Source organism: Daucus carota, chromosome 2 (assembly GCF_001625215.2).
Source record: "Daucus carota subsp. sativus chromosome 2, DH1 v3.0, whole genome shotgun sequence".
Classification (NCBI taxonomy): Eukaryota; Viridiplantae; Streptophyta; class Magnoliopsida; order Apiales; family Apiaceae; genus Daucus; species Daucus carota.
In genome coordinates this window covers 54,684,795-54,698,502 of record NC_030382.2, presented here as the reverse complement: position 1 = coordinate 54,698,502, position 13,708 = coordinate 54,684,795, and the positions used below count along the sequence as shown (strand labels likewise).

Below are 13,708 nucleotides of genomic sequence, written 5' to 3'. Positions count from 1 at the left end.
GATGATTCGGTCATAAAAATGCATTTATTAAGGTAAGTTATACTTCGGCTTATGGGCAAACTTACAGCATGGTGAGCGGGTGTCCAGGAACCCACTAAGATTTTGTGGGATCCACAACCCACTTTATTAATGCAATAGCCCACCTTATATTATACATAAATGAAAGATATGTGACTCATCCCAATTGTCATTTAATGCAATAGCCCACTTTATTAAGGGAAGAAGTAATAAAATGTGACCCATCCCAATTGTCATTGAGTAACCCAAACATTTAATTCAAAACAATAACAACATAGTAATGTGACTATGAGCCCGTTTGGCTGCTTTTATGACTTGATGTGATTTATGTAATAAGCTGAGAGGTTAAAATGTCTGTTTGGATAATTTTAATTTATTAATGACTTATGAATTACTAAAAATATAATAATAAAAATAAAAGTGATTTATGGGTAACTTATATTTTATAGATAATTTTTATCAAAAAAAGTTCAAAAATCCCTTTAAAAAAAAGTTCAAAAAATTAAGTCATCGAAAAATACCTCAAACTAACTTCTGGATTTAAGCCAGTTTCTGATTTATTTTTGACCTTAAGCCGACTTCTGACTTATTACATAAACAGACATCTTTCGGCTTGAAATCGGAAATGACTTTGTATTTCTTAGATGGATTATAGGAATGCGAATGGTGGCTTGAAACTATTTAACCTGGCTAATTGGACATTAATTGTTGCTCTTTATATAGGAGGAATTCACTGGAATTTAATCCTGAGTCAGTCACTGTTGGTCTGTATTATATTTAAAAAGATTCTTTTAAACGTTTCAATCTATATTTTAAACAAGTATATAAATATATTTAATTGAGATTTTATAGAATCAAATAAAATTAGATGATTTCAAAATTAGATTTTAAATCTTTTTAGTGTTTTCAGTTTAATTTTTAAAATTTGGCTGGTGTATACAATATGAACTATGTATATTCTTTCAAATTTTAGTGGTATGAAAATATGTATTAATTCAAAGAATTTTATAAAATACTCTAGTTGATTGTAATTGATTTCAGAATTAATTTTTTGATTTATAAAAACTTCAAACAAATTCAAATTTTGCTGCAACTCTATTAACACCACACTCTTTTTTTTTTGGTCACATATTAACACCACACTCTTGATATTAGTCAAAACATTGGGGACGGTCATTTTGGTTATCCAAACTGACGGTATGAACACGTGGTGACAGTGTCCAGAGATTTGCTCACACTAATGCTCCCCACCTAGTTGTCACCTTTGGATTTGTGCCTATCAAATTGATTAAAATTTATTAACATTTTATCAAAGTAAAAAAAATATGTCATCGGAAATAACTTCTAATCTACTTTAAGATATAATTTTCAGTTTTTTAAAATAATGAAAGAATACTGACTTATAATCTTTGGTTAAAAATTAGTCAATTTGACCAACAATAATAGAAATATGACCACTAAAAAGTAAAAATAGACAAAGAGAGTACTATATGATATTAGTCGAAAGTGTTGCTCAAATTCAAGGCACATGAATCAAAATGTGCAAAAGAGCATGCCTCTGTTCTTGAACCTTAATTAATACCAGAAGATTCTAAAAATTCTTCATGGTAAAGGGAACATGACCTTTTACAAGGATACAGTAATACAGTAATATATAGAACAACGAGACACTATTTCTATGAAAAAGATAGCAACAGATAAATTTTTATGAAAATATGTCCTCGCATATTTCGTGGCATCTGTCGTGGCTCAGCCCACGAACCGATTTTGACTAAAGAATTATTGAAAATATGCGATAATTTGCCAATTTGATGGTAGAAACAGTTGAACAGATCAGAGATACAGAAGAAGAACTAGTGATGCAAAATGTAAATAATCAAAACTAAGCCTGACAGTACTATAACACGACCAGTATATATCCCTTCTTCATCCATCGCACTGTTAAAATCATTAGCACATATTTACATATATATAACTTTACCTTCGGTAGATATCATCTGCTCCCTCCATCCCTCTTAATTGTATACACGGGGAGTGTCACACACTTTAATGATTCTCTAAAATATAACTTATTTTTAGAAAAAAATTCTAAATAAAAATTTAACTATTAAATTTAATTCGGGAAGAAAAAATCTTACAAATAAATTATAAAACCATATTTTACAGAAGCATCGGAGGGATGGAGGGACGAAGGGAGTAATTAACATTGTTTAAATATCATTAACTGACTATATAATCCACTCTTCGAGTTTCCATAATATTATTGTCTGTTGGTGATATATCATCCCATACGTTCTCCTATGCACCTCGATTATTCCATGCCAAGTTGATATATTCCATGTCAGGGTAATGTTGTCTAGAGCAACAAGATATGCCCTTATAGTAGTAATAGATTTGTGCGCACGCATATTGTGTGCATTCATGTATATTATAATTATCTTTTAATTGTTTTAAGTCACTTCGGCGCCGATCTCATTGTTTTAGTCGCAGAAAATCAAGTGTTCTATTTGTCTTAACCCCTTGGCTGGAAACTGGAAATTAAGGAACGGCCAATCAAATCTCAGGAAACAATGTTTCTTTGCCGCAATTGATATTTGTCTCGTTATTACAAGTTCAGTATAAAAGAATGGCTCTGGGAATGCTTTGGAACATAAAACCTTAACAAACAAGAAAGCTGCATATTTAGTTACTAAAGCAATTTGTTTATCATGGCCAAGCTAAACAACAGCAGAGTTACCTTGTTGGTTCTCACCCTGTCCCTTTTTCTCATCATCACAATTGCCGAAAGCAGAGCCATTTTCCCTGCAGGTAATGAATTCATCTGGTGATCTAATCAAGTTAATCTAGCTAATGTACTTATTTTATCACATTTTATGAATTTTTTAACATGTGTTTTGTTGAATAGTTTCCGTCAAAGCCAAAGCAGCTCCATCATGTGATACGGTTTTTGGAGTGAGGAAGGGAGACACTTGTTTTGACATCGCTCAGAACTTTAAACTCTCAACTGCGGCCTTTGATGCAATCAATCCTAATATCAACTGCGCTGCAATTTTTGTGGGTCAATGGGTTTGCGTTGATGGAACCGCATAAACAACTACGTATAAGAGGTCCGGTTCGACCTAATTGCAAACGCCTCTTGTCAACCTTATGAATTTCTTGTTTTTGCTACTCGAATAATTGGATGTCCAAGTGATAAATCCTGAAGTTCTCTTCTTCTTCATTGTAATTCACAGAGCAACACATAATGGAATCTGCAACTTTTGTTTTATATCTGGTGTAGTACTTTCTAGTATTTGATATCTAGCTATGCCAATGGATCTCGATCCTCTTCATGCTTCCCCTCTTTATTGAAAAAAATTAAGAGCGCATATTATGTTTGGTAATGAGCTATGAAAGATAACTAGTACATATTTTTGAGGCAAATAATTAAATTCTGGGGCACAATTATTTTGCTAGAAGAGCACCAGAAAAAATTTTAAGCTACGAAGAACATCAAAAAATAAACCAAATATATGCTCCAGGAATGTTTCTGATGTGCCACAACAGACAGACATGTGGTTGTAACTTCATTATTTTTTTAAGTGCATGTATTCTGAATCCTACGTAGTCGTACAGCTGTAATTAATCATACATACAGGTTGTTGAGAGTCATACTAGCACTAGCACTACGTTTTCTCTCCTGTGTTTTCTCTCTATGACAGACATGTTCTTCTTCTTCTCTTAGTAATGAAGCTTTCTTATCCTCCTAGTTACTATTTGATGTTCACGGATTGTTGTTGCGAGATCTCGTCTCGAAATTGAGATTTTATTGGCGAATCTCTACAGTTCAAGGTGCATTTTATCTGTTTCTCTTCAGTTTCATCAATCTTCAACCGTCCACTTTGAGACCATTATTATACCTTTTTGACAGCATATTCTTGTTCTTGTCAAAATCTGAATATGGGCCTTGTCGTCGACATCATATATAAGAGACAAATATAATTACATTGATATTAACACAACTGTAAATGTTTTATGCACACTTTTGGCAAGCTAGAATGGTACTAAGATCAAAAGAAGATCTTTGAAAGCACAAGTTATTAACTTATAAATGGAGGAGGATTTATGTACAATTTATTGATGTGCCTGTACAAATACATATACTATGGACTAGGTGAACTATCTACTGCTGTTTTGATGCTATAGCCTTTCTTCCCGGTAATCTTATACCCTGTTCAAGGCGATCTCATGGTCAAAAATATCACTCCCTCCATTTCAAATTAGATGAGTTAGTTAACTCTGGGCACACAATTATATATGTAGCTATGCGGTCAATGCATCTTAAACTGGTCATCAAATTTGGGATGAAGGGAGTATATATAAGTGTATCAATTTGATAATAATTAATGTGTTACATGCATGTTCATGATATGCAGCTGGCCAGCTGCTGGGGCGGCCACTGCAAAACAAACTCTAGGGAAAAGTTGGTGTGATCACATTATATTGCTCGACCTCTAGGTACAGTTGCTGTGGCATGCCTTGCACACATAACTTGTCAAGATCCTTAATGTCAACTGCTGTCCATTGTATGGTCCTAACTACGTGATTAATTAGAGCTAGGCTATGTATAATCCAAAAGTTAAAACCAACTAAATAATTGTCACGAGACCCCTTCCTGTTCTCCATAAAATTTAAACACTGTTTAACATGATACGAATCATCATTGTTTCTTATTAACGGTGCAAATTTACACCAGTTGCCTAGCCATGTTACACCTTTCGAGTAATATCTTCAACAAGTTTCCCTAGTGAAGAGTAAGATGACCCGTTTTCCTCCATAGCCGCCCGACTCAATCCCTTCATCTCCTTAACCCTTTTTCTTATGTTATTCTCATTTTCATCCAACATCAACTTCCTTATCACCACCTCAAGTTCTGTGGCCTTAATAATCCCACTATTCACCATGCTAAATTCATTTGAGTACTCAACTCCAACATCTAACGCGAGTCCTAGCTCATGCACCAGTTCAAAAGAATTGAGTTGCTGCTCCGCATAAATTGGCCATGACGCAGTAAGCACCCCGTGCCATAGACTCTCCATTGTGGAGTTCCAACCAGACTGAGACACAAATCCTCCAACAGCAGGGTGTGATATGACGGTCACTTGTGGCGCCCATCCAGTAACCTTTCCGACGCTGGCTGTTCTTTGCAGAAATCCAGGGGGGAGAATCTCGTCCAACGCTGTGTAGTTTGCCTTCAATTTTTCCCACGGAGGACGCACTGACCACAGAAAGCGGTGTCCACTGCCCTCAAGTGCTAATGCTGTCTCCTTCAGCTGTTACGATTAATATTAATGGTATATCGATTGTCAAAATAATAACTCATCAATATCTTTACTTGTTCAAAAATTAAAACAATTTAATTGTGCATTTTCTGATTTAATTATTTCAACTGAACTGAACATGTAAAATGGTAAAGGCAGTGTTGATAACTACACTGCACTAAGCCTCACCTCCAGCTCACTGCCAGCTAAGCAACCACCAAGCACAGAAGACATATAATTAATTACATAAGTTCATAATTTTATTATGTTCTTGTTGTTAATTCCATAATCTAATGATTGGAAGTTGTTTCTAGATATCGGAACTTAAACTTTCATGTATGGGTTTAAGAATTTTCTTAATGAAATCCATAAGAGAAATGAAGTTGAAGTTAGTGGCTTGAAAGAGCTTGAAAAAAAGAGAATGTTGTTTGTCCCACATTGAAATGAAATAAAGGGGGTGTTGGCTTTATATAGTATGACACACATGAGTAGTGCACAACTACTAAGGTGTGTGATGGTGCATGGTGTTCTCACGAGTCCACGCACGCGCCTCGACTCGTCACGACACGACACGGGTCGGGTCGGGTCGAAAGGCGATTTGGGCGAATGTCTCGGCGTCTAAGCCAAGTCAGATTCAGTGAACCTGGACATGTAACTGATGATAAATTAATTATATATATATATATATCGAAACGGCTGGCTTAATGTGGGTTTTAATGTATAAAAACCGTTATTATTTTATTTAAATACAAATTATACGTTTTTGATTTTTTTTATTTAAATCGGACGGTTTTTATTTTATATTAAATGGAGGTGTATCAGTTACACTTAGCCTCTCCTATAAATAGAGAGCTAAGCAGCTGATTGTATACACACTACACTTTACATTCTCTTCTTCATTTTCCCTCTCTGCTCTCTCTCTCCCTCTCCCAAACACAAGTCAGTTAGTGGTTTTTCCGGCGAGTGAGGAGTCAGTCGTTGTTGAGCTTTGGAGGTGCTGTAATTCAAAGCTCAGAGCTGTTTATCCTGGAGGAGGTGTTGCAAGCATCCCCAGTGCAGCAGGTGGGGGCGATAATCTCTTCAAGAGCAGTCAGGTCTTCGTATAAGGCCTGACGACTCAGCTGTTCTTGTATTTTTCTTGTTGTGCATGCTGTTGTCTCAAGCTATGGCTACTGGTATAACTTCTGCCCTTTCTCTCTTCTTGCAGTCACTGATATGCATGTTTTTTACCTTCGCGTTTTATTTCGATTTGCCTGGCCTTGACTTATTTAATATGATATATAACTGCCTCTATATTGCTATAATAGCACTACTACAGATTTTAACTTGCATAGCGCTCATTTTTTAGCTTACATAGCGGTTTTAAGCACTATCTAAGCCAACGCTATGCAAGTAAAATCTACTTAAACAACACTTACATGTTGGTAGCCTACTTCAATAGCGTTCCTACAAGTGTTATGCAAGTAAACGTTTTCTAAGTGCAAACATTTACATAGCACTTCAATAAACGCTATATAAGTTTGATTTGTATAAGAAAATATTACATAGATAGCATTTTTAGATGTGCTATTGAAGTTAATTTTAAAATGCTCTGGCAAAATGATGCATTAGTGAAATTTATAATTTTATAAATTTTCTAATTTTTATTTTTATTTGTAATTTTCTTAATATCTTCATACACAGAGTAAAAATAGACAAAATGCACAATTTGGATTACTTTCAAATAATAAAATAAATAATAATATCAACTTCTATAAAACCATAATATAATTACATAATATAAAATAAATAATGATAAATTACATATAATTAATCTCTAAAAGATATACAGTAGTTGGAAACTAAAACTATCCAAAGAAGATTGGGCTTTTAAAAGTTCTGTACGGGGCTAAACATTAGGGCTGCACATGAGCTGGGTTGGGCCGGTTTTGGCCATTCAAGCGACCCAACCCATTTAGTACGGGTTACAAAAATTTAACCCATTAATCATAAAAAGAATTAGAAACCCAACCCTACTAATTGTATGACGGGTTGGGTTGGTTAGGGTAGGGTTGATCGGGTTGAAAATTTTGTGAGATAAGCATAATCCAAAATATGTTTTGCACCATTTTGTTGTGTACAATTAGCAATAACATAGGACACTGCACCGATACAAAATATTAGGTGCTTTTAGAGTGCATATATTCTCTCCATACTAAGGTGGACAGTTGAATCTTAATACAGTATTAACTATTAAAAATAATGTTTCCGCCATGATTTATAATTATTAGACCTAGCAATGTGAGTCGTTTGATTTGAAGTACAAAGCTTTGTTTCTAATTGTTTCTGCACATTGCACATTCTATCATCAAATAAGTAAATATAGTTCCGTGAGCAACCAAAAATATTCTATCAGAGTGTTAAAGATATATTTTGACCGGGTTGGGTTGGTTTAAGATTTTTAAAAGTTATATTTCGACCCAACCCATTATAAATGGCTCAACCAAAAATCAACCCAATTAACCCACAGTTTGGAATGGGTCGGGTTAGTCGGCCTAGTTCAAGGTTGGGTTGGGTTGGTTTGAACGGGTTGGACAACCCATCAGCAGCCCTACTAAACATCTGTACTAAGACTAGTAAACAGCGAGAAGATCTCTGGAGAAGGAGTCGACATAATTGTCTACGCCTACGTTGTAGGGAAAATTAGCGACTAATAAGATGGTTGCGGAGAGATGTCGATGTCGAGAGATGAGGAGCTTGGCCATCTCAACCATGGACACAAGATGTCCGATGGCCGGAGCTGGAACAAATATAATTTCTGTTGTTTGCATTATTTGTTCGAGCTAGTTTTGTATTTCACAGCTCAGAGAGATTGTCAAGTAGATTTCATTATTTTCTTTTGGTATTTTCGACCGTTATGATTTTGTAACTTTTATCTTGGTTTTTTGTTTTTTTATGAATCTATATCTCAAAAAAGTTTGTTTATAATTTCAACCGTTATAATTTTATACTCCTCCGTCCCTCCCATTTCTTATCAAATGGGTTGGGCACGGAGGTTAAGAAATATGTATAAAATAGTGAAAAAGAGAAAGAAAAGTGGGTGAAGTGGTGGGACCCATTGATTTTTAATGTATAAAAAGAAGATAGTGGAGTAAAAGTAGTGTGAAAAAGAAAGAAAAGTGGAGAAGTGGTGGGACCCATTGACTATTTTTGGTAAGTTTTGAAATGTAAAGAATTGGATGGGACATCCCAAAAAGGAAAGTGTAAAGAAATGGAAGGGACGGAGGGAGTAACTTATATAATGTCTTGTTTTGAAAAAAACATCTAAACAAGATAGAATAGAGTAGTATCTTTGTTACATACAAATTTCAATGTTGAGGTCAGCCCACTTTTTCCGAGATTTTCAAAGAAAAAATTATTTTCATATAATTTTTTTTGAAGTATTAATTATTTGAATTTTAGAAAATACCTCTTTCTTATCGTGAACTAAGTGACTACCAACAAATCATCTAAACACGCTTTTAAATTAATCTTTGGAGTAGATACTTTCGATAAATAAAACATGTGTTAAATTAGCTAAAATATGTCTTTTGATTAAATTTTTGAGCAAATGATAAATTTCTGATGAACAGAAGAGATTCTAAGGCTCCTATTTGAATGTGTACAGTTATTTTTGCTGTATATTTTTTTGAAAGCTCTTAATAGGCGACTTGGATCATATCGGTACAAGCTATCTGCGCTAAACCGAGCAGACACGGCATAACTGTAAATCCGACCAGCCGCTGAGCAAGCTCTGACCTCACGATCTACGCCTTAAATCGTTAATACAAGCACGTGTTGGACTATGCTACCTTGATATTATCATTCTAACTTCTTTGCAATGGTTTTCACAATCCAGACAAACAAGTAACGAAGATCCTAGTTTATAATGTTGGTTTCTATTGTTAATTATATACTGCATTTACATATGTAATACATCACCTGGTCGCATAATTAGCAAACATCATGCTGCACAAATTACTTTGAAATTGTCAAACACCTTATTTTACTGAAATGTATAAATAAACAAGTACTTCATTTGTTGGTAGTATTTGTCATGGACGTCGCGTCGCGCCAGTAACGTGAAAACGAAAATACTTAACTATAATTGACTATATATTGATGCTTAAGCTAGCTTAGAATATGCATAGATCAAAATCACAATGAACAAAGTATCTCTGTCTTTTAATTTAGTTATCATATTTTCCCTTCTAGCTATCTCCATGGTGAAAAGCAGTCCAACACTAGGCGGTGAGTAAAAGTGCAAATATTTTCTTGCAGATATTGCATATATTATAAGATTCAAATTTTTCTTTAATTTTCCTTGCAGATCTTCCGGAAATTACTGGAGCAGACACGACTGAAGCAAGCTCAAGCGCGGATGCTGAATTTATCCTGATAAACGATGAGAATGTGATCAGAGACACCGTGGACAGTGAGCCGCAAGAAGCTAAAGCATCAGTGACCGATCAGGAGACTAAGCCCGTAACATTCATTGATACTATACCAATCATCATGAATGTTGATGACACTAATACACCCTGCATGATTGAAAACAAAAACCTGTTGATTAACGATGCCAACCAAATTATATTAGGCAGCGTGAAAATAACAATTACCACCAACGGCGGTCAAGTAACCAAAGTGAGTGAGAGTTCAGAGGATGGTGCTGAACGATCAGTACCTGGTGGGATCGGTGGAAATGTTTTTTTCGGCAAAGCCGTTTCGGGTTCGTCAGAAATGTACAATGTGGGGGAGAATGACTTCTATAATCAAATTTTCCAGACCATGAACAACGACGTATTTGTTGTTGGTAGATTTGCCAAAGTTGCTGATACAGCACATAACCGTATGGTCTTGGCCAAATTTGACAAGGAAGAAACAAATAGTGGTGATGCTACTACAGGAAAGTACTATAAGTACTGAATAAGAAGCATGAGAAGGTAGACTCATGTCTTGAGCGTAAGAATAATGGAACGCTGCTACTGTAAGAGCGATCTTCATTTGTTTTAATTTATAATAAATGATGTGGAATGTGTGTAGAAGTTGATCGAATATTAATTGGCCATTTTCTTTACAGGAATGGTGCCTTTTTCTTTTATGTATTATATATTTTCTGATTCATACAAGCAAGACTTTGCAACAGGAGTCTTACGTTCTCCGTTTATTCCCGTACACAAATCGAATAAAACATTAGTAGATATGTTTGGATTGCTCTTCAGCTTCTGGGATTCGATTAAAATCTATCCGGAATCATCCACATGCAGACGGACTCAGCTTCCATTTTTTTTTCCCGAGTAATGGACTCAACTTGTAATATTAGTAAAATCAGCGCATAAAATATTAATAAAATAATTTACTAAATAAGAATAAATAATAATATAATATATATATACTATATATTATTTAAATATATTATCAGTACATTATACGAATTATTGAAAATAAGTATATAGTTTTAGAAAGTATATAATGAGTTAGTATTTAAAAAGAAAGTATAGCCTCTAACATTATTTTATAAGTCTAATTGAAGTTACAAAAAACTTTCAATTATTTTTTAAGTATAACATTAAAATTAAAATTTACATAAATAAATAATCTATAATTACTGTTAGATATGCTCTCAGAACTCTAAAATGATAAGGTTTAATTAAATTATTACTAGTTAAGTATTCATTAGTACATAAATTTACAACAGTAAAAGTGTTCTCCATCATAATTACTTAAACAAGTATATCTACTCCGAAATTGAAAAGAAATTATAGATCAATCAAACTAGTAGCAGGAGTAGGACATTACCTCTGGATGACACGACGAGTCTCACACAAAACTCTAGCAGAGTTATCCGAAACAAAAAGAACTTGTATAAATCAGAGTTTGCATAGATATGAACATGCATGCAAATTATATCCACAAGGAAAAGGAGTTCAATCAGAAAATCTCTTTATATACCCATGTCAACTGGACAAATCAATTAATTGTCTTTACACATTGTTACTTCTGCATACTCTCGCATACCTCTCTACTAAAAATTCTTCCTCAATCTCAGATAATAGATATAGTTTCGGGTGAAGATGGCTGGCGGTGGGGCTGTAAGCTCTGGCAACGGAAAAGCTTATCCGGGCAAGCTCACTAAACGTGTTCTGGTGACATGTATTGTTGCTGCTATGGGCGGTTTGATCTTCGGATATGACCTGGGTATATCAGGTATAGATAATCTTTTCCTGTTCTTTCTCTTGATGTTTGTAATGTTTGTTCTTGATGTTTGTAATGTTTGTGGTCGTAGTAATGTTTTCTTTAATACTTATTCCTAATGTATTTTGATGTTTAGGTGGTGTGACATCCATGGACTCATTCCTGGAAAAGTTCTTTCCATCTGTATACCAGAAACAGAAAGCAGATAATTCCACCAATCAGTACTGTAAATTCGATAGCGAGACACTGACGTTGTTCACGTCATCACTGTACATAGCGGCTCTCATCTCCTCACTTGTGGCTTCATGGGTCACACGGAGGCTAGGTCGAAGGCTGTCTATGCTTGCTGGTGGCACTCTGTTCTGTGCTGGTGCATTAATTAACGGCTTTGCTCAGAATATTGCCATGCTTATTGTTGGTAGGCTTTTGCTTGGTTTTGGTATTGGCTTCGGAAATCAGGTAACATTTTTTCATAGTTCTGAAAATAGATTATTGATATTATATGATGTTCATATTTTTTATAAATATATGTGCCCCGACTATGTTAATAATATGTTAGGTGTTATTGCTGAAAAATTTGAGAATTATTTCATATCATACTTTATTTTAATTTGTTGATTTGTAACTACAGGCAGTACCACTTTACCTCTCCGAGATGGCACCCTACAAGTACAGAGGAGCCCTTAACTTCTGCTTTCAATTATCAATCACCTTAGGCATCCTCATAGCCAATTTCTTGAACTATTGGTTTGTTAAGATCCAGGGTGGTTGGGGATGGCGTTTGAGCTTAGGAGGCGCGGTTGTTCCTGCACTGATCATGATCGTCGGATCATGGTTTCTCCCCGAAACTCCCAACTCACTCATCGAAAACGGGAAGCAAGACCAGGCCAGAGCAGAATTATTGAAAATCCGCGGTGTTGACAACGTTGACGAGGAGTTCAAAGATCTCGTGGCAGCCAGCGAGGCATCCAAGAAAGTGGAGCATCCATGGAGAAACCTCCTGCAGCGAAAGTATAGGCCACATCTTGTGATGGCTCTACTCATTCCATTCTTTCAACAGTTTACAGGCATTAATGTTATCATGTTCTACGCCCCGGTTTTGTTCAAGACTATTGGCTTCGGGGGCACCGCGTCTCTTATGTCTGCTGTGATCACCGGTTCGGTTAATGTGGTTGCAACTGTTGTGGCTATCTATCTGGTTGATAAGCTCGGACGGAAGTTTCTTTTCATTGAAGGAGGGATTCAGATGATTGCTTGTCAGGTAAATAATACTTCTTCCGTTCCTCTCAATTATTTACATTAGACATGGACTCTGGCACATATTTTAAGGCTTTCATATAGTTTGATAAATTATTTTAAATTTTTTGAACAGGTTGCTGTTGCGATTCTCATAGGCCTAAAATTCGGAACATCCGGCAACACTAGTAATCTACCAGAGTGGTATGCTATCGTTGTGGTGTTCTTTATCTGCATATATGTGATGGGATTTGCATGGTCATGGGGGCCTCTAGGATGGTTAGTACCCAGCGAGATTTATCCACTCGAAATTCGATCAGCCGCGCAAAGTATCACGGTTTCGGTGAACATGTTCTTCACATTCATCATAGCTCAGCTCTTCTTGATGATGCTCTGCCAGATGAAGTTTTGGCTCTTCATCTTCTTCTCATTCTTTGTGGCAGTCATGACTTTGTTCGTGATCTTCTTCCTGCCCGAGACCAAAGGCATTCCTATTGAAGAGATGGCAATTGTGTGGAAGTCTCATTGGTTCTGGCAGAGGTTCATTGTTGATGGTGTTGACAAGGAGATGGCCAAAGGAGGCTCTAGGGTTAACACTATTTAAATTAGTTCCTATAAATTAGTTAGAGTTACTTTTAGGTTGAGTTTTGTTATCTGGATTTTCTAGTTTAGACTTGCAAATTAGAGTTTAGAAGAATATTTGTTTGGAAGGTTTTTTTTATAATTCAAATCTATTGGTCTTAATTTGTTGTGCATTACACATAGATCGCATAATTTTTTTGTTTTGCATTACACATATATCGTTTGTCATTGGTTTTATCGTTTTCGTGTTCAACCTTTATTAAAAATCCTCCTCTTCCCGCAAGTTATTGTAAATTGTAAATAACCATAAATTTGTAAGCTTAGTAAAAAATATAGTTATTCTTTAAACATATATATAA

General features: G+C 35.2%; 3 protein-coding genes and 1 long non-coding RNA gene across 4 annotated transcripts; 3 read left to right on the top strand and 1 right to left on the bottom strand.

Moving 5' to 3' along the window:
* The first annotated feature begins 2,642 nt into the window (after positions 1-2,642).
* On the top strand, positions 2,643-3,286 carry LOC135150216 (uncharacterized). The gene is made up of 2 exons (XR_010288497.1): positions 2,643-2,826; positions 2,924-3,286. It is a non-coding gene; the product is annotated as an uncharacterized LOC135150216 (long non-coding RNA).
* Positions 3,287-4,674: 1,388 nt separating this feature from the next.
* LOC108207795 (UDP-glycosyltransferase 101) lies at positions 4,675-8,180 on the bottom strand. The gene is made up of 2 exons (XM_064086940.1): positions 7,940-8,180; positions 4,675-5,330 (listed from the first exon to the last, which is right to left on the bottom strand). The coding sequence occupies exons 1-2, from the start codon at positions 8,126-8,128 to the stop codon at positions 4,767-4,769; spliced, it is 753 nt and encodes a 250-aa protein (XP_063943010.1). The 5' UTR covers positions 8,129-8,180; the 3' UTR covers positions 4,675-4,766.
* Positions 8,181-9,488: 1,308 nt separating this feature from the next.
* LOC135150215 (uncharacterized) lies at positions 9,489-10,551 on the top strand. The gene is made up of 2 exons (XM_064086358.1): positions 9,489-9,587; positions 9,667-10,551. Exons 1-2 carry the CDS (start codon positions 9,500-9,502, stop codon positions 10,260-10,262), a joined length of 684 nt encoding a protein of 227 aa, XP_063942428.1. The 5' UTR covers positions 9,489-9,499; the 3' UTR covers positions 10,263-10,551.
* Positions 10,552-11,334: 783 nt separating this feature from the next.
* Positions 11,335-13,371, top strand: LOC108207794 (sugar carrier protein C). The gene is made up of 4 exons (XM_017378224.1): positions 11,335-11,543; positions 11,668-11,990; positions 12,163-12,792; positions 12,904-13,371. Exons 1-4 carry the CDS (start codon positions 11,411-11,413, stop codon positions 13,369-13,371), a joined length of 1,554 nt encoding a protein of 517 aa, XP_017233713.1. The 5' UTR covers positions 11,335-11,410.
* The last annotated feature ends 337 nt before the right edge of the window (positions 13,372-13,708 follow it).